This window comes from Sminthopsis crassicaudata, chromosome 5 (assembly GCF_048593235.1).
Source record: "Sminthopsis crassicaudata isolate SCR6 chromosome 5, ASM4859323v1, whole genome shotgun sequence".
NCBI classification, from domain to species: domain Eukaryota; kingdom Metazoa; phylum Chordata; class Mammalia; order Dasyuromorphia; family Dasyuridae; genus Sminthopsis; species Sminthopsis crassicaudata.
In genome coordinates this window covers 270562514-270583169 of record NC_133621.1, presented here as the reverse complement: position 1 = coordinate 270583169, position 20656 = coordinate 270562514, and the positions used below count along the sequence as shown (strand labels likewise).

The 20656-nt window shown below is 35.4% G+C and overlaps 1 protein-coding gene across 1 annotated transcript in view; it reads left to right on the top strand.

Annotated features, from left to right (window-relative positions):
* LOC141543989 (uncharacterized) overlaps window positions 1-20656 on the top strand; it is a 66223-nt gene that overhangs the window by 29686 nt on the left and 15881 nt on the right. The window contains exons 5-11 of the mRNA XM_074269637.1: window positions 3184-3321; window positions 4249-4364; window positions 4659-4698; window positions 10539-10608; window positions 14994-15054; window positions 15147-15346; window positions 16139-16286. Coding sequence (XP_074125738.1) covers window positions 3184-3321; window positions 4249-4364; window positions 4659-4698; window positions 10539-10608; window positions 14994-15054; window positions 15147-15346; window positions 16139-16286 — 773 coding nt within the window. The remainder of the gene's footprint in view (window positions 1-3183; window positions 3322-4248; window positions 4365-4658; window positions 4699-10538; window positions 10609-14993; window positions 15055-15146; window positions 15347-16138; window positions 16287-20656) is intronic.

The window sequence follows — 20656 nt, the reverse complement described above, 5'->3', positions numbered from 1 at the left end:
ATTGTCCCAATCTTCTTTTTTGCAAGGGAACAAGGGCCTCTCACTGATTCTGCTGGGGCCAGTGATACTGCAGATTTAAATATTGGGCTGAAAAAAAAAATCATTGGGCTGAGTGAGCCTGGCTAAGTCCCATTTGTCATTTCTTTGTTTGTCTGTTTATTTATTTATTTATTGTAGTTGTGTTGAAGGTTTCACATATGGTTTGCTGATAAACTGGCCTTTTGAACAAGAAAAGAGTAGCCAACACTGGGTCATTTACCCCCAGCCCAATTGAGCCAGATCTTTGCTGAAGACCTTCCAAGATATCTTAAATTGGAAAATTATTACACTCTGAATGTTTGTGGGTTCTGTTGCTCCAGATTCCATTCAGAAGCTTGATCTAGCATTGATTTGGAGGATTTGTTCTTTGACCCACTTATAATTTAGGATTTGATTATTTAGTTTTCAATAAATTTTTAATCTCTGTTTCTACTGCCCTTTGTTGAATTTAATCTTACTGCATTGGGATCTGAAAAGACTACGTTTAATAATCTTGAATGACTCTGGGAGTCCAGCTAGAGGAATAAGCAGGAAATCATTGTAACTCTCCCATATTTGCCTCCGAAACCAATCTGGGTACAGTATAATCATCAAAAAGATGGGAAGAAGCAATCTGTGAGTCCAAGAAACTTGGCAGATCAGCAGGAAATATGTGAGAGAAAAAGAGAGGACAGTCCAAGGCAGCAAATAAGGCAGTAGCAAGCCCTAGCTCAGCAGCCATAGGTAGAACCTGAGCACCTGTATGGTGGTATGGGCAAATGGCAACACTAGGACCCCCCAAATACCTCAGTATGGTCAGGGGAACAGAGAGACTGTAGCTTTGAGAAGTGTTACAGTGTAGCCCCAGATAAACAGGCAGTCTCCAGAGGCCACTCCTCCTTTCAGGGCAGCCCCCAGGTAAAGTAGATCCCAGATCTTCAAGTGCCTAAACAACAGGCAGCTGCCAGTGACTGGATCACCACATCTTTTGGTGTATGGGACTGAGGATGCAGAAGCCCTTCAGGGACCTGAGTACACACCAGACACCACCACTTATAGCCTCAGCCAGTACCAAGTATGCTATGAGAATTGCAGCAGTGCCAAAAGATGAGCAAAAAAGATCACAAAAAGAATCTGAGCATAGAAAGTTATTGTGGGGAAAAGATCAAGATATAAACTCAGAAAAGGATAGCAAAGTCAAAACATGCATAGGCAAAACCCCAAAGAAAAGTTAATTTTTTTTTTTCCTGATTTTTTTCTTCTACTTTTCCTGAGTTCCCTTCTGAGCTCACCTAGGAGTCCTTTCTGTGCTTGAAACCACTTCCCCTTTTTCTGTAGGATGGGGTAGGGTGGCTGGATACTGTTGGAGGCTTTAGGGATCTGGGTACTGAGCCAGTGTCCTAGTGTTTGCATCTGCCATCTGCTGAGGCTGTTGAAGTGTTTCTGCATTTTTCCAGGGACCACTGGTGGCTGCCTGTTTGCTTAGGTACCTATAGGTTTGGGTCTACCTGCTTGCCCAGGGCTACATTGAAGCACATGGAGGTCTGGCTTCTGGAGGTTGCCAATTTGCCTGGGGCTATGCTGAAGCATGTGGCAGTTCTCATAGCTGTAATTTGCCTGTTACCCTGACTGTGCCAAAGTATATGGTGAACCCAGATGTTGGATCAGTGAGCTGGTACTCTAAAGATCTACTGCTGGTTTGCTGAGGTGGGGCTCACTCCTGGTTTGCTGGGATGCTTCCTGTTCTGGACTGCACTTCCCTTTGATTCAAGTGAGACCTTTCCTGCCAATCTTCCTTTATTCTTGGTCTCACAGACTGATGTTTCTACTGTTATAGGATTTGTATTGTATCATGTTTTGTGGAGGTGAATATGGGAGAGTTAAAAGTGATTTACTGTTTACTCTGCTATCTTGATTATCTTGACTGAATGTTAACTTGTTGAAAAATGTTATCATATATCTTTATAGATATATGATAACATTAACTACTGATAACCAGTTTATGATTCCATTATTTCAATATCTCAAATCATTCTTTAATTCCCACACAAATAGACTTCTTAATTCCCTTTGGTGCTCTATTAGGTGTGATATTAGAGAGTTAGAATCAGAGAATATAGGTTTAAAGAGAGTTAACATTTCTATGGGATAAAAAACTAAATGGTTCAAAATAAATATCTTTTTTAAAAAATATTTTATTTATTGGCAATGAAGCATTTAACCTTTAGACTAACAATAATTAAACCTTATTCCATATTATAAAGGAGAAAATCAATAAAACATGCCCTTTAAACTTCTAAAAATACAATTAATGCCTTTGCAAATTCAATACACAATTCTCTCTTCTTTAATTTTCCAAATCTGAAAATCATAGGAAAATGTTATTTACCATCTGATAGTTTTTTTAAATAGTTTTTTATTTATAAGATATATACATGGGTTATTTTACAACATGACAATTGCCAAACCTTTTGTTCTCATTTTTCCCCTCCTTCTGCCCCCGCTCAAGATGGCAGGTTGACCAATATATGTTAAATATATTAGAGTATAAATTAAACTCAATATATGTATACATGTCTAAACAGTTGTTTTGCTGTACAAAAAAAAAATCGGACTTTGAAATAGAGTACAATTAGCCTGTGAAGGAAATCCAAAATGCAGGCAGACAAAAATAGAGGGATTGGGAATTCTATGTAGTGGTCATGTTCAGAGACTTTCAGAAAGTTTGTTAAGACACAAAATAGCTTGTGATGGTTTCACTTTACACAACCAATAGACATCTCTACAATGTGTTGGAACTTTGGAGATTATTTCTAATCATTTTCAAAGAGCCTCCACTTTACTTCTAAGGCCAATAAACCGCCTGAAAATCCTTAAGTGTTTCACACTAGAAATGTTGACATAGCTTTTTTTCTATTATGTACCCTTAAATTTGACAATCTCTACTAAAATTGAAAGGGGACCAAAAAAGCTATTTTTTTCTAGTTTTCAGTGCTACTCATAATGTTGTGCTTGAACAATCAAAGTACTCCTATCACTATGTGTTTATGTTCCACATGTGTATTATTACTGAAGAATATGAAATCTTTCTATTGAAGCATATCCAAAAATGGTTAAATGGTATTATTGAATTTTTAAAGGCAAATTGTTTCTTTGTTATTTTAGAACAACCCTTATGCTTGCCCTCAGTTCGGAATTCACAGAAATGGTCAGTGTTCTTCTTCAACATAATGCTGATCTCACTATCAAAGATCAATTGGGACGGACAGCTGAGACATATGCTAGGATCTATAATTATCCTCAGTAAGAGCTAACATAATTCTAATTGTCTTTATATAACTGCATCTAAAAGAATTTTTCCTCCATAAAATTGAGAGTGAATCTGGCTTTCATAGTTGCATATTATAATAATTGTCTGGAAAATACCCTGGCGAACTCCAGTTCTTGAGAACTGCCGCATGCTTCAGCATAGCCCCAGGAAAACGGGCAGCCTCTAGCAGACAGACCTCTACCTGTTTCATATTTAAGGGTACTAAGAAGAAATTGATCAAATGGCAAATTTAAGTTATCAAAGTTCAGGAGGGAATAAGTAAGAGAAAGGATACAAGGTAGAGTCACAGTATCAGATTAGAATTTTCAGAGGTAATAATGAAAATAGCTGCCATTTTTGTAGTTTTTTAAGGATGTCCAATGTTTTATATACATCTTCACAAAAGTTATATCATTTAATAATAATGCACATTTATAGAAACTGTAGGGTTTTTTGTTTGTTTGTGTTTGTTTCTATTTTAATTTCTTGCTTACCTCTCTTAATTGTACGAGACCTAAAGTTAGTTTTAGGTAAAATCACGTTATGTCTTGGATGCCTTCACATGAGTGCTAACTAAAAAGGATCATAAATGGATCCTCAATTTGGAGTCAGGAGATCTGGGGAGAGATCATGCCTCTCACCCTCTGTGTGACCTTAGACAAGAGTAATCTTTATAGAATGGAGTTATTTAATTGATAAAATAGAGACATTAGATGTAATGACCTAATACTGATTAATTAATGACTATAATACTGATTCTGAAGATGTTTATTGCATCTAGTGTGAATGATTAATTTTGTTCTTCAGACTTTGTTAAAACAATAAAAATTTGGTGATCTGATTTGAAATATACATACACTTGTCATATATAATTTTATCTTGATTTCTATAGACTTATTATATTTTATCTTTTATTTTAGACATATTTATCACAAACAAATTGAACAATATATACTCCCTCCTCTCCAAGCCAGCAATTTAGAGAAGGCTTCCAATACCGGATTTGTTTTGGGTACCCCTTCCATGGATAAAAAAGGTAGAATTTATTGATCCAAATAAATAATATTAAAAATAATGTAGAACAATTTTAAAATTCATATGTTCTCTATTTTTTCTATTTCCATTTTATATTTTAAAAGCATAGCACTGATTTACTTTTGGTTACCTAATTACCTACCTACCCACCTACTACCCTGAAATGACAAAAACAGTGTTTGTGTTCTGTTTAAATCATATTGTCATTGCTCAAAAAATTTTGTAGAAATGCTCTAAAATTATGCTTTTCATATTAATTTCATGTTTTAATATTTAAGTTTTTATTGTATTTTAGTTATATCAGAAGAAAATTCTTCAGAAGCCTCTATACAAAGGTAGGTTTTACAGCAAGTTAACATTTCTTTTAGTTAATCCTCATGATCCATCTTCAACAGGTTTTTCAATCCAAAGCAAAGCAGACTCTCATGTCCCCAAAAGGTGTATCTTCAATTTAACCAATTCCCATATTTTATCTTCATTATCTTTCAAAAAATGAGGTTTACTACACATCTAATAGGTAATATGTATATATGTTACGTGTATAAATATATAGTACTAAAAAAATTGCAAAACACACTAATAAACATACACATGTATGTATGTACACTCTATATATATATATATATATATATATATATATATATATATATATATATATATATATATATATATATATATATATATATATATATATATATATATATATATATATATATATATATGCATGTGTGCATGCACACGTGCCTGCTTGTTTTTTTATTTTTTCCTTTAATTTCTTAAATATTTTCCCCAGTTACATTCAAAACTTTTTTATATTTGTTTTTAAGATTTTTTGAGTTCTAATTCTCTCCTTTACGCCCACACACAATTAAGTAACCACATGTAAAATTATGCAAAACTTTTCCATAAAAGTCAAGTTATGAAAGAAAGCATAGATCTTCCACCCTAATGAAAATAAAAACCCTCAATAAAAATTAAGAAAAAAATAAAGATATAGAGTAATAGAGAATGCCTTGATCCATATTCAGACACCATCAGTTCCTTCTCTCGTTATGGATGGGATTTTTCTTCATAAGTTCTTTAGAGTGCATGGGGAATATTCTACTTCTGAGAATAACAAAGTCATTTACATCTATTTATTCCAGAACAGAGCTATTTCTTTGTATGTAGTACATTTCACTTTCTTCATAGAAAACTTTTCAATTCTTTTTTTTTTTCCTGAGAGTATCCTACTCATCATTTTTCAGAAAACATAATATTCTATCAGAGATTCTTGCTTGGAATTTGTTTTTTACAATTACTATTGCTAATTGTATTTTCACCCATTTATTCTCTCTCTCTTTTCATCCTCTTCCTTTTCAAAAGTGTTTTGCTACTGACCATTTCTCCCCTAAAATGCCCTCGTTTTTATCTCTCTCCTGCCTCTGCCCACATCTCATTCTGCTGCTGTTTTCTTGCAGGGTAAGATAGATTTTATACCCCTATTGAGTATGTATGTTACTTCTATTTGAGACAATCTGATTAGAGAAAGGTGCACTCACTCACCCTCTCCTTCCCCTCATGTACTTTATTATAAAAGTTTTTCCTCTTTTTTTTTAAATGGCAGATACTTTTCACCATTCCACTTTAGTCAGTACATTCCCCTTTCATCTCTTAAGTTCATTAATTTTTAAAAAGATATTATCCCTCCAGATTCAACTCATACCTGGGCCTTCTATTTAGATATACTCCTTTTAACTTCCATAAAAAAGAAAATGTTCTAATGAGTTACAAGTATTATTCCTCCCATGTAGGAATATAAACAGATGAACCTCAAGTCCTTTATGATTTCACTTTCCTGATTATCTCCTTATGCTTCTGCAGAGTTCTGTATTTGAAAATCACATTTTCCTTTCAGCTCTGGTCTTATCACAAAAGTGTGAAAATCTTGCTTGAATGGCTTCTTCCTCTGAAGGATTATACTCAGTTTTGCTGGGTAGGTGATTCTTGGTTGCTATCCTAGCTTTATTGGTCTCCAGCATATCATTATAAGCCCTCCAGTGCTTTTAAAGTAGAAGCTGCTAAAATGTGTGTTCTGAGTGTGGCTTCACTAATCTTGAATTGTTTCTTTCAGGATGCTTGCAATATTTTCTCCTTGACCTGGGAGTTCTAGAATTTGGCTGTAATATTCATGGGAGTTTTATTTTGGAATCTTTTTTCAGGAGGTCATCAGTTGATTCTTTCAATTTTTATTTTACCTTCAGCTTCTAGAATATCAGGACAGTTTTCCTTGATAATTTCTTGAAATATGATTCCAGGATCTTTTTTTGATCATGACTTTCAGCTTAGACTAATACTTTACAAATTCTCTCTCCTGAATCTATTTTCCAGGTCAGTTGTTTGTCCAATAAGTTATTTCACTTTTTTTTTGGTTTTGTTTCATGGCATCTTGATGCCTCATAAAGTCCATGTGCTTCCATTTGCTCAATTCTGTTTTTTTAAGGAATTGTTGTCTTCAGTGAGATTTTACCTCCTCCCTCTAGTTGACCAGTTTTTCTTTTTAATGCATTCTTTTCCTCATTAGATTTTTGTATTTCCTTTTGCACTCTCTCAATTCTTGCCCTAATTTTTCCTCTATCTCTCTTCCTTGATTTTCAAAGTCCCTTTTGAGCTCTTCCATGGCCTGAATCCAATTGCTACTTTTCTTTGAGCTTTGGATGTAGGAGCTTTGACTTTATCATCTTCTGGTGTGTTTTGATCCTCCTTGTCACCATTATAACTTTCAGATGTCAGAAACTCTTATTTTCTGCTCATCTTCCTAATCTATTGCTAGGCTTTTGACAGTTTGTTAAAGTAGAGCTTTGTCTCCAGGATGGAGGATGCATCCTCCCATACTTCAACAATTTTGTGCAGCTGTTTTCAAAAATCTTGATAGGAATCTGACCCCAGGCACTCTTTTCAACCCTGGAGCTGTTAGTTGTGTCCCGCCCCAATGAAGCTCTAGTTGATCAATTGTGCTGACAGGGGCTGGACTCTGCTGGTCTAGGCTGTGCTGGGACTGAACACCAGACTCCCACCACTTTTGTGTGTGCTGATTTATCTATTGGATTGGCAACTGTATTAAGAATTTTGTTTGGGAACACTGAAGGATTAAGGTACTGGCTTGGGTTTACAAAATTAGTATGTGATGAAGAACTTGAATCCATTACATTTTTATCCCATATCTAATTCCTAGCCACAATATCCCAATATAGCTATTAAAAATAATTCTATTTGGATGAAGAATGAACCAGCTATGTTCTTTTATATGGCTGTACTATGTATTAATCACCTGAGATGCATTTCTCATAAGCTTTTTTAGGCACATCTGCAGTGCAAATAGGTATCATCTTATACTTGTGGTAATTTATCCAAGTGCTCAGGGAAAGGAGTTATCAACATGGGGAGGGAATGTCACTGGGACCAAGGTCCTAAGTCAAGACAATAAATGGAATTGGAAATTTCTCAGCAAGGAGAGAAGTAATAAAAAAGAAGAGGGGCCATTCTGGTGAATGGTTTCTGCTGGGACCCCTCATGGACAACAATAGTTGAACCTTTGGCAATTGTTCCCAATTAGAGACGTGGGGAATCTGGCATTGCATTTTGAGAAGTGGATAGTCTTTAAAAAATCTCTGAAATTCCTAGAAGCTGATGTGGCAAAGCATTAGTTGTTAGGGACCTCATTTTCCCACAGTATAGAATGTTATTTTTCAGTGACCCACAGATTCTATTCTCTTTGTTGATTCCAGTTACAAGATTTATATAGAAGTCTTAATAGAGAAGAAGTTTAAGGAGAAAAGCCTTTCTAGTTCTAGATGATCAAGTAGAATGGATTATTCCTAGAAGTTTTTGAAAAAAATAAATCAAAAAGAGAATATACAAGAGGCAAAAAAGGGAGTGATTGTGTCAGAAGGTCAGTGGGAAGAATACTGTCATGCAGAAAAGCTGAATATTTGATACTTTTTTTTCTACTTGTATAAAAAAGAAATATCAGATATATGAAGTACCCAGGCATCAGTTGAAAGAGCAATTTGTAGTGTAATCAATTCACCAGAGAGATTTATCACAACCACAAAGGATGGCATTTATAAATATGAGAAACTCATGGGTTAAATCATGTATGAATGAGCAAGATGCTTCCAGTGATTTAGCTTTTTAAAGTTAGAAGAAAGTGGGTGAGGGAAGTAGCATGTTGATCTAGAGAGTAAGGAGGCAATTAGGGAGAAGTTGGGAGAGGACAGAGAGGGACTTAGTAAAAACAAACTCTTATGTAGATTGTGTCTATTTGTAGTTGCAGGATCCTTAATGAGATGATTGAGTTAGTCTTAGATATGCTGATAAAACAGTCCCAGGAAACAGATCTTCTATGGTATGGGATTATGGTTGACAGACTTGTTGCATTATTTACATTATTCCTATGAATGGGGACAGAATGAATTCTTTTAGATCTAAATTTAAGGAGAAGGAAATGTAAATATAATTTTTTAGTCTTGAGAATTTAGAAAAAAAGATAAAATTGAAAGATAATAATAAAGAAATTCAGGAGACCTTGAAAAATTGAAGTGACTCGAGCTGAAGATTCTATCTAAAGGAAGTAAAGAAAGTGTGCCCAAGGAGAAGGATTTGAAAAGACAGAGGAGGACATAAGAGGATAACTTGAAGGCTATGAGGAGGGGTTGGAGATGGATTTCAGCTGAAAAGGAGGATGTTTTAAAAAAAAACAAAAACAAAATCAAATATGGAAAGTCAGTTGGCAAGGTTAAGGAGAAGAAAAAGGAAATTGGGGGTGTCTATAAAGGATTAGAATTATAAAAAGAAAACTGTCTTGATAGTAACAGATCCTAAGGAACTGAAAAGAGAAAGACCTTGGGTTTGCTGGGCAAGGGAGCGAATCTGGGAGTAAAGAAAAACTGGGTTCAATTTCCCTCAGCAAGTGTTCCCAGCAACTCTCTGACAAACAACAGTTGCCAATCTGCATTATTTCCTCTCTGGAAGTTCCCTGCATCAAGCCATCACAAGTCATATATACCCCAGTCTCTTGAATTCTGAACCCAACTCTCCTGCCCCTCCTCCCCAAATAAATTGATAAATGTAGAGTTGAAATTCCCTGAAAGCAGATTACCACAGCAAATGTACCAAATATTTCTAGCAAGGAAGATAGACTAATAATTTTATTGCATGTACATATAAAGAACCAGGTAAATTTTTTACTGAATTGATTTTTCGGATTCAATGGTTCATAGAAATCTTCTGTAAGGAGATGTCTTCGATTAGGTCCTGAAGAAAATGGTGCACTTGGATTAGTGGTGGGTAGGAAATGGACATTCCAACCAAAAAGCATATGTCTTAATTTATTATACAAATGGTTGATATTCTATCATAGATTACACCAGGTTCATCAATGATTATATTATACCTAGGAATGGTTGCCCTTATATTAAATACATTTCTGAGCCTGGAATGTATGAGCAATTCATGTATCTAAAGGGCAAAAAGGGAAAGCAGTAAGTAGAGTCCTGGCCTTGGAATTCACAAGACTCATCTTTATGAGTTCTAATCTGGATCAGATACTTATTAGTTTGTGACTCCAGGGCAAGGCAATTAATCCTGTTTGCCTCAGTTTCCTCATCTATGAAACAATGCTGGGAAAAGAAAGGACAAACCTCTTTGGTACCTTTGCCAATAAAATGCCAAATGGGGTCACCAAGAGTCAAGACACCACTGAAATTATTGAACAGCAACAGATACAACTCATATGTAGGGTTGAAACTTGGGGAGGGTAACTTTAAGAAAAAATAACTCGGTGAAAATGTTTGTCAGAAGCTAATAACAAAGGCACAGTAAACAGGGACCTATTACAAATAGATTGTAGGGTTTTGATTCTGTGATGTATAATGACCCTTTATGTTCATTTGTCAACTTTAGAGAAGTGTAAAAATAGGAAGAGATTATCCTGGAGGAAATATCCACTGATAGCCTCTACACTGATATCTTCTTGGCAAAAATGAGTCTTGGAATAGGAATGATTGAAATATTAAGTCATTCTTTGTAATGTGTCATTTGGTGGTAAAGCACCTTGTAACAAACACCTAAGAGGCCTTCCTTGTTGATTGTCTTCTGGGAATAAAACTACTAATTTTTGGTTTCTTTTTAAAAGACTCCCTGAAAAACCAGGAGCTGATGATTGCTGGCCAAGTGTGGATGACAAAATTAGTTCTGAAAAGGAGGTAAGATTTCTTTATTGAATTTTTTTCCTACTTTTAAATTTCAGTTTGGAGGGTGCTTTGATTTGTTAAAAACTATATAGTAAATATAATCTCTTTAGTGTTTAACACATTAAAGACCCAAATGAACTTTAATAGATTGAGATTTTACCTCAAATAAGGTAAAAGCAAATAAGTTTTAGTCTTGTGTCAAGCTTTCTTTTAATTTTTGTTTTGTTGGTGTATGTGTGTGCTTTCTGAAAAACGAGATGTGTAATGCCAGAGAACCTGAGGCAAGATAGAGATTGGAGAGTTTTTAATATTTTATTTGAAAATAAATTGTGCTGGGGGCATGTTTCTCCCAGGGCTGATGTCTCAAAGCAGTCAGCAGCTAATGTGTGTTTCCCATGAAGTATGTATATGTCCATGGCTCCCAGCTATCAGGGTACACTAAAGCAGGGGCAGAGTCAGAGCACTGAGAGCGTGAATGGACTAATCAATCTGGTTCTGACAGGGTCGGGGGAGCACCAGACATTCTAATAAATTGGGATCAAGAACAATGACAGAATGGGGGGAAGCACCAAACATTCTGATAAGAAGTTCTGATAAGTATTCCCTTGTACCTTTGTATTTATCTGTGCACTGAAAAGTGTATTAGATTTGGAACAGAGGATCAGGCTTCATGTACCGTGACTGCCACTCTTAAATATATATGATAGTTTGTTTTTTTGTTTTGTTTTGTATTCTAAATGATACTTTAGATCCCTTCTAGTTCCCAGTCTATGAGCTATTCCATAATATTGCTTTTCTCCAAATGTTGGTTGTATAAATTGCTTCCATTTTTTTTCTTGTTAAATATGGCTAGAACAGCTATGAATATTTTTGTATACCTAGATCCTATTTTTCCTTCCTGTGTTCTCAGTATTAGAATTCCATAACAATGGAGTCAGAATATATGATCAATTTTATGACTCTATTATGTTGTTCTCTAAACCATCTTGACCAATGTGCAGTTCTATTAGTAGTATATTGGTGTTACATATTGGTAGTATGTATTTCCCATTATTTGTACTTTTCTTTTATTTTTCTGTGGCATTTTATTTTTAAAATACATTTTATTTGAAAAATCAAATTAAGAAAAAAAGAAAACAGAAAAGAAATAAAAAAAAAAACAAAATACAGCAAAACAAAAGAGAACATAGTCATGTACCCAGCAGATCATCGGGGAGGATTCAAAATCTAAAACATAAATTATTAGATCAAGAAAGTATATATATATATATATATATATATATATATATATATATATATATATATATATATATATATATATATATATATATATATATATTTGTAGAAGAAATTATATTCATGATGTCCATTTTTTCTTTACTTCCTTGTAAATTGTTCCTTGGTTCTCTACTGCATACCTAATTTAATTTTTTCTTTTTTTCCCTTTTTAATCTTCCTCCTCCATTACTCTAATGTAAACTACAATTAAGAAAAGATACATATGTATCTTGTATACATAGGTAGATATATACATACATACATACACACAGTCACATATCTTTCCTATCCCTGCTGACTCTTTAAATAAATTTTGCTGGCTAACTTGCCCAAGGGTCCTTCCCTTTTCTAATTCCTTAACCCTTTGTTTCCCTATGCACCTATCCCTCCCCATTATTTCTTTTGGATTAGATTTTGTAGGGACTATATCATATATATATATATATATATATATATATATATATATATAGTGTTCCTTATTGAATCCATTCTTCTTCTGCACTACTTTTGTATAACAGGATTACTATTTTTACCTTAACCTCTGCAATCTTTCTTTTGAGCTCTTTTATTCATGTGAATATTAAACATATAGTATGCCATTTTGCCATAATAAAGAAAAATAATTTATTGATCATTTCAACAATTTGTCCAAGTTGAGTATTTTAATCGTGATCTTTGATATTGGCTATTTTTTTTTAATTCAGGTTTTGTTGATGGAAAGTCCTGAAAATCTACAATTTAATTAAATATCCATTTTTTTCTCATTCAAAAATTACAGATAATTTTGCTGTCCTTAGGTTGCTCAGGTCTTTTGATTTTGGGTAGATAGATATGATTCCAGGAGTTGTGTTTTTTTTTACTGTAACAACTGATAAATCTTGTGCAATTCTAACTATAGCATCAGCATACTTGAATTTTTTTTCATGTTTCTTGCAAAAAATTTTTTTCTTTATCTGATCTCAAGAGCTATCATTTTTTCTTAAGGTATGTTCAACATTCTGTTCTATTTTCTCATTCTTTATAATCTGTTTTGTTATATCTTCGTCTCTCATAGCTTAATTGGCTTGCCCAGTTCTTATTTTCAAAGAATTATTTTCATCTTTGAGACTCTGTACCTCTTTTCTGGTTGATAACTTTTTTATTCATAATCTTGTTTTTCTTGGATGGTTATTTATTTTTCATCATGTTTCTCATTTGATTTTTAAATTCTGTTTTGAGTTCTATAAATTCTGGGCGAGGAGCTATTTCATGTTATTCTTTGGGGTAAACTTTTGTGACTTAAGTGTCCACCTTTGAAGATGAATCCAGATCTTTCCTGTTTTTATTCTATGTTTCAGTGGCAGGGTTTCATCTTTGCCAGTTCAAAAAAAATTTTAAGAGGTATTAGTGTAAGCATCTCTAATCTTTGGGTGGAGGGATGGTGCCTCAAGCTTCCTTTGAGTTCTCCACTTTGATCAGGAATGCCAAACCAAGAGCTCCACCCTCCTGCAAGTGCCCACAGCTAGCAGCATATCTGTCCTACTGCTTCTGCACTTAGCTAGTGCTGGTTCCTTCTCACCTGGGTCAGCAGCAGAGCTGGGCCTGGCATTCCCATTCAGGCAAGTGTTATTCGGTCTTCCCAGACTCAACCTTAAGTTGACAGTCTTGAAGGTGAAAGTCTCTGTGATTTCTTCAGAGGCTTCAGCCACACCCAGGTAGCTGACATGTCTCCATTTGATGCTTTTGTAGAGTTAGCCCAGAGGTATTGGCACTTGAGACAGGTTAATTCCCAGGCTGAGGTCTTTTCAGATCTTTTTGGGTTGTATCAGGAGGATCCCTGTTCTGTCCCAAGCTTTCTAGATTTTCACTAGTCTCTGTTCACCCCAAGGCACAAGTTTGTTCTATTTATGGGAAAATCTAAAGAAAATAAAAATAAAATTTACCAACCTATCCTTCCAGAATCCTCCCTATTTGTAATGTTGAACCTTCTAGTTGAAATAATAAACTTGTGCTGATTTTTACACGTCTCTGACTGTTGGGAAATTGGAACATTTTTCAGGAAGTCAATGCTGTTTTTATTCAGTCATTTCATCATTTTGATGTATTATATTAGATTTATATATATATATATATATATATATATATATATATATATATATATATATATATATATATATATATATATATATATATATATATATATATATATCAGGTACAGCCAATCTTCAGTTTTTGTGTAACCTTCAAGCTCAAACTATTCATTGAACATATGGGAAAGAGGAGTGTTACCAAAGTTTGTAACTTCCACTGGAGATGGCTGATCATACCATTTCTCACCCAGTTTAGCTCCTAATCTTTGTACTAATTGTCTGACAGGTGGATCACTTCCTTAACATTTTGTTAAGTGTTTGACATGCACCTACAAAGTAAAAGACATTTGTTTTAAGTGGATTTTTTTTTAAATCAGGTGTCTATAATGCTTGATTTTTGACATTGATGTAAAAGCAATGAACAGCAAATAATAAAATATCCATCATTAACGGGCATCTTCACAGCTTTTTCTGGACCCAGAAAATTTTTAGAGTATGCACTTCTTTCAACTGCATACATTGAGGGCAAAAAAATTCAAACAATGCAATTGATGTAATGAAGGCATTCAGGATCCTGTGACTAAAGTTCTTATAGCCTGTATTTTTCAATTTAGTGGCCTCTTACTGTCAGAAACCTTTGATTTTTTCCTGCTGAATGTGTCAAGCAGAATGAGTTAACCCAATAGGCAGGCCTAGCAAAAGGGAGTCTGACATCAACATTTCCCTAGTTCTCTTTTAATTTTCAGGAAAGAAGTAACTCAGACTAATTTTTACTGTTCCAAAACATATAAACAATCTAAAACACAATACTAAAATAAAATTCCTTATCAGCAATGATTTATATTAAGAATAAATTTCTAAAATGTATTTTCAATTTTGTAATATATACAATGTTAGTGGATCAATTTTTTTGGTGAACAAAATAGTCCAGAAGAGTTTATTTCTATATAACGATCAGATTAAATTTATCACAATAACAGGTCTCAAAGAAATGTGAACTATTAAATGTTAGTATTGATAGTCATTGTTCTCATCATTTTTTTTTGGCAGAAACAACCAAAATTGAACTTGAGTAAAATTTTGAATGCTACTCAGCAAATAAGAAATATCAGTAAGCTTCTTGAAAAATTTCCACTCATATTAGTATTGCTTGCCTTGAAATGATAGATTTCTTCATGTACTCTTTTATTTGTTTTTATGTAGGAGAAGAACAGACTAGCATCAACTATACAGAAGTTACACCTTTCCTTGGGAACAATGAATCGAGTGATGAAGAAGAGAAAACAGATTCTTTTCCTAAATCTTCATCCCAAGCCCAGGGCTGCTCTCATCCTGTCCATACCCCTCCTGCTTACTTTTCAAAATCTTCCCTTATGAAGTCTACTCTTCTGGACCTTCTTAATGTAATTATATTTGCTCTGGTTCTTAACATTCTTATCATGTGTGTTTGCCCTCTATCCTTTTATCCGATGCTCACAGCCACTTCATGGAAATGGGAAGGATTCTGGAAATGCAAATCCTCAAAAGTCACATCACAAGAAAATTCAGGGAATTTTATATATTGAAGATAAAACATTGATGAGTCCAGACAATACATGACAATACAATACAATACAACTCTCAGAAAGAAGAACAATGAGAAAGCAGGCAAGATGAATGGCAGTTAAAAGATTATAAAGAAAAAGTAGCAGAGGAAGAAAAAAGTGATGAAGAGGAAGAAAGAGAAAGGGATAAAAGATGGTTAGGATGCTATAAAACAAAGAAGAATCAAAATATGTAGATGCAAAGGATGAAGAAGAAAGTCAAGATGACAGTTTTGAAAACATGAAGGAAAAAGAGAGTTTGAGTAATCATCAGAATCTGTGTTTGTTGTGAAATATGATTAGAATGAAATTAAGAAGAGCAAACACTGAACATTTCTACAGAATTTCCTGTGCCAGTGATAATTGATATTTGAAGAAACTTCGATGCTATTTCCCTTAAAATAAAAATGCAGAATATTTTGTTTAAGAAACTCTTCACCTTTCTAATAAGTACACAATTTCGATGTAGATTGAACCTTAGAGATTATCTAGTTCATTTATTCCTTAATTATGTTTTAAAATTCAGTTGTTCTGTTTTGATCGATAAATTCAGACCATAGACTAAAGAAAAATTTTGGAGGACATTTTATATTTCATTGTCATTAATTGTAGGACGATTCAACAGATTCAGAGGAGGAAGTAAAGAAAAAGGATGTATTGGTTAACAACTTTACTGGTAAACAATCAGCTGGTGAAACTCCAAATATTCCCAAAGATCTACAGGCTCACATTACATCAGAGAAAGGTGCTGGGAGAAAAGGTATGTTACTATTTTGACAGGGCTCCTGATTTCATCAATTTAGGAAATCCACAAGGAATAAATTTCTAGTGATGCCTATTGGCTACTGATCTATAGCACAGAGTCTGAGGGTAGCCTGGAGACAAAGAAGTTCAGGATCTTTCTAATGGTCACACAACCAAAATATCAGCAATAGAAATTTGTTCGGATTCTTAAAGATGTTATGGGCCAGAACTTGAGACAAGATAATCTTAGGAAAGAGTACGATCTAGTGAAGACTCTTTGAGGAGCTGACAAGAGAAAAGGAAAGCTTTTGGAATTAATCTGGAATAGCAGCTACTGGTAGAAATGACTGAATTAGAAAATAAGGACAAAGACTCACTGAGAAAAGGAAGTTTCAAATTTTTTTAAGAAACCCAATTAGGGATTCGGTTTAAATTGATGCCGAAAGGTTTAGAGTTTAAGGTTAGTGTCTGAAGGGAACTTGCAAATACCTGATAAAGGTTACTCTTTTGCTCTCTAAACTTGAGTCCATTTTTTCATTGATTTTCTATGTGCAAGATAGACTGGAATAAACATTCCAAATCAGCTACAAGCTTATGGTACATCAGACAATTGTGCTGTAAGAAAAAGTGAATCATGGTTTTGACAGATCTCCTGATTTCATCAATTTAGGAAATCCATAAGAAATAAATTTTTAGTGATGTGCATTGACTACTGTTCAATAGCATAGAACAGTAGTATATATATATATATATATATATATATATAGAACAGCTGCCTAAGTTCAAACTGGTCCTCTATCCACTATACAATGTACTACTCAAGTTGTAGAATATTAGAATATTTCTGCTCTTTCTCTGTGTAGAAGGTGTCATTCCTTCTCTTCAGCTTGTACTCATTGTTAAAAATCTGTTGGGGTCTGCCCTTGGGGTAAGAAGTTTATTTATTTATTTACCAGCTTCCTCCCAGATGGGAGGTAGAATGCAATAACCCTGTGACTTGCCTAAGAGAGAGCTCTGGGAGACAGTTCCCCTCCCCCCCCCAGAAATGCCTCAGAGGTGATTAGCACTACTGCCTTGTGAGGATTGCTCAGTGAAGGACCCTGCAGTGTGGCCTACTGACTGTCCTGAGGTTTAAGGCTCCCTTGGGGTATGGATATCAGCAGCTAACATGAAAAGCCCCTGTGCTCAGACCGGAAGTGTCTGTCCGGAAACCGGGGTCCCTATTTCAAAGGTTCCACTTCTCTGGGAATTCCTCTGCCACTAGAATTCCACTGCCTCAGGCTGAGCCCAGCACTATGTGGATTAGAGGCTGCCTCAGGGTGTGTCCCAGCTTTTCAGGATCTTAACTACCCCAAGGAAAAGCCCCAGGCAGCAGAAGGCTGCTGCACAGCAGTGCCTAGATCTTTTAGGTCACTTCTGGATTGGGGTGGTTCTAGAATCTGGCTTTATGTTTTAAAGTGGCTCGATTTCTCTTCTGAACTGCTGTTTTATAAGCAGAGAAGAATTAACAGCCTGTGTCAGATTCCTCTATCTCAGTGGCTTCTCTTATTCCTGAGTTCTCCCCAGCCTGATCAGCACAGTATGCTAGGACCAAGTCCAACCCTGTCTGTGCTGGCCTTTTTTCTTCCTCCACTTGGAACCGACCTTTTCTGGTGAAATTCCTGATTCTCTTCAGCTGATAAGTTGTGCTTCTACTCCTTGTGGTTTTTATCAGTTCAGCGTTTTTTTTTTTTTTTTTTATTCATTTTTCCAACTTATCCCCTCCTTCCCTCCACTCCCTCCCCCCCGATGGCAAGTAATCCCATACATTTTACATGTGTTACAATATAACCTAGATAAAATATATGTGTGTAAATACCATTTTCTTGTTGCACATTAATTATTAGCTTCTGAAGGTATAATTAACCTGGGTACATAGACAGTAGTGCTAACAATTTACATTCACTTCCCAGTGTTCCTTCTCTGGGTATAGTTATTTCTGTCCATCATTGATCAACTGGAAGTGAGTTGGCTCTTCTTTATGTTGAAGATTTCCACTTCCATCAAAATACATCCTCATACAGTATTGTTGTTGAAGTGTATAGTGATCTTCTGGTTCTGCTCATTTCACTCAGCAACAGTTGATTTAAGTCTCTCCAAGCCTCTCTGCATTCCTCCTGCTGGTCATTTCTTACAGAGCAATAATATTCCATAACCTTCATATACCACAATTTACCCAACCATTCTCCAATTGATGGACATCCATTCAACTTCCAGTTTCTAGCAACAACAAAAAGAGCTGCCACAATCATTTTGGCACATACAGGTCCCTTTCCACTCTTTAGTATTTCTTTGGGATATAATCCCAATAACAGCAATGCTGGGTCAAAGGGTATGCACAGTTTGACAACTTTTTGAGCATAGTTCCAAATTGCTCTCCAGAATGGCTGGATTCTTTCACAACTCCAAAAACAATGTATCAGTGTCCCAGTTTTCCCACATCCCCTCCAACATTCATCATTATTTGTTCCTGTCATCTTAGCCAATCTGACAGGTGTGTAGTGGTATCTCAGAGTTGTCTTAATTTGCATTTCTTTGATGAGTAGTGATTTGGAACACTCTTTCATATGAGTGGATATAGTTTCAATTTCTTCCTCTGAGAATTGTCTGTTCATATCCCTTGACCATTTATCAATTGGAGAATGGTTTGGTTTCCTATAAATCAGGGTCAGTTCTCTATATATTTTGGAAATGAGACCTTTGTCAGAACCTTTCCTTTTAAATTTATTTTCCCAATTTGTTACTTCCCTGTAACGAGCTGTCGTCTCTAGAAGCTGCCGGATTACTCTCTGGGAAGAGAACTGCTGTGTCTACTCAAATCTCTCAGACAGATTCTTCTTCCTGTAATGAACCGTTGTCTCCAGGCAGTTGCTGTTAACTCTTGTCCAAAGAAGTGACTTCCCTTCCTGCAGAGAGCCCCGTCAAGCCTGATGCAATTCAGAGTCTTCTTCTTGTCTCTGGGAGTCCTCTCTTTTATTCTCCCAGAGAATGGGCGTGGGATAATGCAAGGGCTTCTGGGAAGAACCACCCCAGCCAATGAGCTTGCCCCCTCTATCAAGTCAACCTGAGTTCTCACCTTGTAATTGTCCAGAAAATCTCAGTTCTCACTTAGTAATCCTAACATCTCCCCCTTTCTTTTGATTTAGAACATAGGACAGTCATGACCTTGAAACATAAATCCATCAATATGGGAAGTATTACAGATAATTACATAAATTACATAAGCACATAGTAACATAGTAACGTAACACATGCTAGAAGTATATAACATAATAATAAATTGAAAATTTATAAATGTCCATAAGTCCATTGTCCATTAGTCTCATCTTGTGTGAGGAAGTCCAATGATTACTGCTGGTTTTTAAAGTTCTTTAACAGTCTTCTTATTATCCATGCTCTTTCAGTGTCAGATGTTTCTTAGATCTTCTCCTTTATTTTGAGGCCTTTCTCTTTTTCTGTCTCTCTCTGATGGACAAGGCGAATATGACTCGTTGGCACCCATCTGATTCCTTCTCCTGCTGAAGAAATACAAACAAACCCTCTCCCCCAGGCAGTTAACCTATCTGGTCCCTTCCATTCACCACTTTCTGGATCTCTCCACATCACCTGGCGATTATCTAAGGACAGTGGAGATGCTCTCACTGGACACTGCCCTTCTGGTGGGTTATAAAACCTGTCTGCTGGAGCCAGTGCATCTTTGTCAAAAATTAGAAAATTAATGGTATAGAGAACTAAATTTAGAAGTTCCCTAGGGCTACCTGTGGCTCCCCCTTTCTTTTGTTTTTGGAGGAGTGTCTTAATATCTCTGTTTCTTCTCTCTACTATTGCCTGCCCTTGAGGATTAAAGGGTATGCCCGTGGTATGTAAAATCTTATACTGTGCACAAAAGTGTGTAAAATGTTTGGACGTATATGCAGGTCCATTGTCTGTTTTTATTGCTTGTGGCACACCCATAATTGCAAAAGCCTGTATAAGGAATTCAGTGACCACTCGGGCTGTCTCTTTTGCTGCTGGCATTGCAAATGTGAATCCTGAAAAGGTGTCTACCACGACATGAATAAAAGATAGACGACCAAAAGATTTATAATGGGTCACATCCATTTGCCAGATTTCATTGGGTCTCAAACCACGAGGATTCTTCCCTGGAGGGAGTGTAGGAGCGTGGAAAGGAAGACAAGCTGTACAGCTTTTTACTATGCTCCTAGCTTCCTCTCTTGTGATTCCAAATTGTAAATGTAAAGCTCGAGCAGCCTGATGATATTTAGAATGAGATTCTTGTGCTTCCTGAAATAAAGGACTACTGGCTAACATGGTTAGAAGGCTATCTGCCTTTGAATTTCCATCAAA